Here is a 1,845-nt window from a genome sequence, read left to right on the forward strand (position 1 = left end):
CATGCATCAATAATTGCTGCTTGAAGCAGTTGATTTCACGTTGAAATTGCAGCTATGATGGCTGCAGCGGGGAGCTGGAGGGGACGGCATGCAGCGGGGAGCAAGAGGGAATGTGCAGAAATATCACATGGCCATGCATGAGGAGACAAGGCGCTGGGAGTGCATGGCAACCTACAAGGTCGCCCGGAGGGTATGGCGACCTATGGGTTGGGTTGTGCATGTGACATGCAACACGTTCATACACACGTTCATTCTCTCTGTGAGTTCATCGAGAAGTTGCCACTTCGTAGGTCGTCCGGAAGGCATGGCGACCTACGGCCAACACTGTACATTTCGCCCTATTTCAACAAATAATCTTAGGAGTACATTATCTCGTGAAATAAAAAGTTCGAGAACATTATCTCGAGAGTTTTGCCATTTTAAGACGTTGACGTATTATTTTTAATATAAAATCATCAAGTTTCCATCCTCGTTCCTCACCATTTCGATTCTATGAGGTAGTGCTAATTGGTCAATCAAGGGACCAACACAATCCATCTCAAAGTAAAAACTCGTATTAAGAAAAAAATTACTAAAAGTTTTGACAAATTCCCAAATGCTTCTCATATTCATTGACCCAAAATCCATTTTCCCAATTCCCAAATTTGCTTCTTATTTTCCTATTCGAACTTCACCTGGGTTAATGGGAAGAAAAATCCCTCGACCACCCACTACCATCACCAAGAACTGGCACTAATACGGGTTTGTAGTTCATGGAATCCTTTTTCTTTACAAATAATGAAAGAAGATGAGGCTTAAAATTTTAATTTTTTTCTTTAGTGCTTCAGCTTTGTTTTACTTGCTGAATAATGGTTGTAGCTTTTGATGTTTATTCATCATCTGGGGAAGGTAAAGATACTACAAAAATGGAAATCTGAGTTCTTTCTTTCTAGTATCCTCTTTTATTAAAAAGGAAAAAAATGGAAAATATTACAAAAATCCTCTATGGTTCTTAAGTACCTTGTTGAGGAGAGCTTGACGACCAGGAAATGGGTTGAAAATCTCCACCGTCTCAGGCCCTTTACTCCTTTCCAACCTCACACTCTCCTCTTGTTTCTTCAACCTCCTCCTCTTCTCCCCATCTCCACTCTTGGCTTGTTTAGCTTCTCTATTCCTTCCATTGTTAACCCCAATTCTCGGTAACCTTCCACCATTACTGGTCCCCAGAAGCTCAAACTTAACCCTACTCCAACCTTCTTTATCTTCGTTATCCCAGCCGAACCTTTCACTCATCTCCAATAACAATGACACCGAATTCCCCGCCCTCCCTTTCGCGTTGTTTCCGTTCAAAACATTCTCGGCAAATTCCCACTCGATTCTATCCCGGTAAATTGGGTCTTCCAGCACTTGATCAGCCAGCTTCGCCCATCGCTCGTTGTCGCCGGCGCGGAGGTTCTTCGAGACCCAACGGAGATAATTGGAAGGGAGAGTGCCGAGCATCTTCCCTTTGTGTTTGCCGAAGTCGATGATAATGTCCGTTGCCGGAATCGTTTTCGCCATTGGGATAGGAGATGACATCTTTCGGGGCTTCAAGGAAGAGGAAACTTTAAAACTGAGAGGTAATGGGGTTGAAGGTGGAGGATTGAATAATAGGAAAGCCATTGATTTAGATTCAAAAGAAAATTAGAGGAAGGAATAGGGATAGGATAATGAAGGGCCATATATATATATATATACAGATACGGTCAGGCAATAACAGCAAGCCCGTCGTGTGCTTGGCTATGAGGCCCAATTTGTTTTTCATTTATGGCTTAATATAAAAATAAATGTTTAAATTATATAAAAAATATTTTTTGATGTCTAAAG

At 41.7% G+C, this 1,845-nt stretch overlaps 1 protein-coding gene across 1 annotated transcript; it reads right to left on the bottom strand.

The window, feature by feature from the left end:
* Nucleotides 1-969: 969 nt before the first annotated feature.
* Nucleotides 970-1,641, bottom strand: LOC120170674. Its single transcript, XM_039178586.1, has one exon. The coding sequence runs from the start codon at nucleotides 1,639-1,641 to the stop codon at nucleotides 970-972; it is 672 nt and encodes a 223-aa protein (XP_039034517.1).
* Nucleotides 1,642-1,845: the final 204 nt, after the last annotated feature.

This window comes from Hibiscus syriacus, unplaced genomic scaffold, assembly GCF_006381635.1.
Source record: "Hibiscus syriacus cultivar Baekdansim isolate YM2019G1 unplaced genomic scaffold, ASM638163v2 tig00111783_pilon, whole genome shotgun sequence".
NCBI lineage: Eukaryota > Viridiplantae > Streptophyta > Magnoliopsida > Malvales > Malvaceae > Hibiscus > Hibiscus syriacus.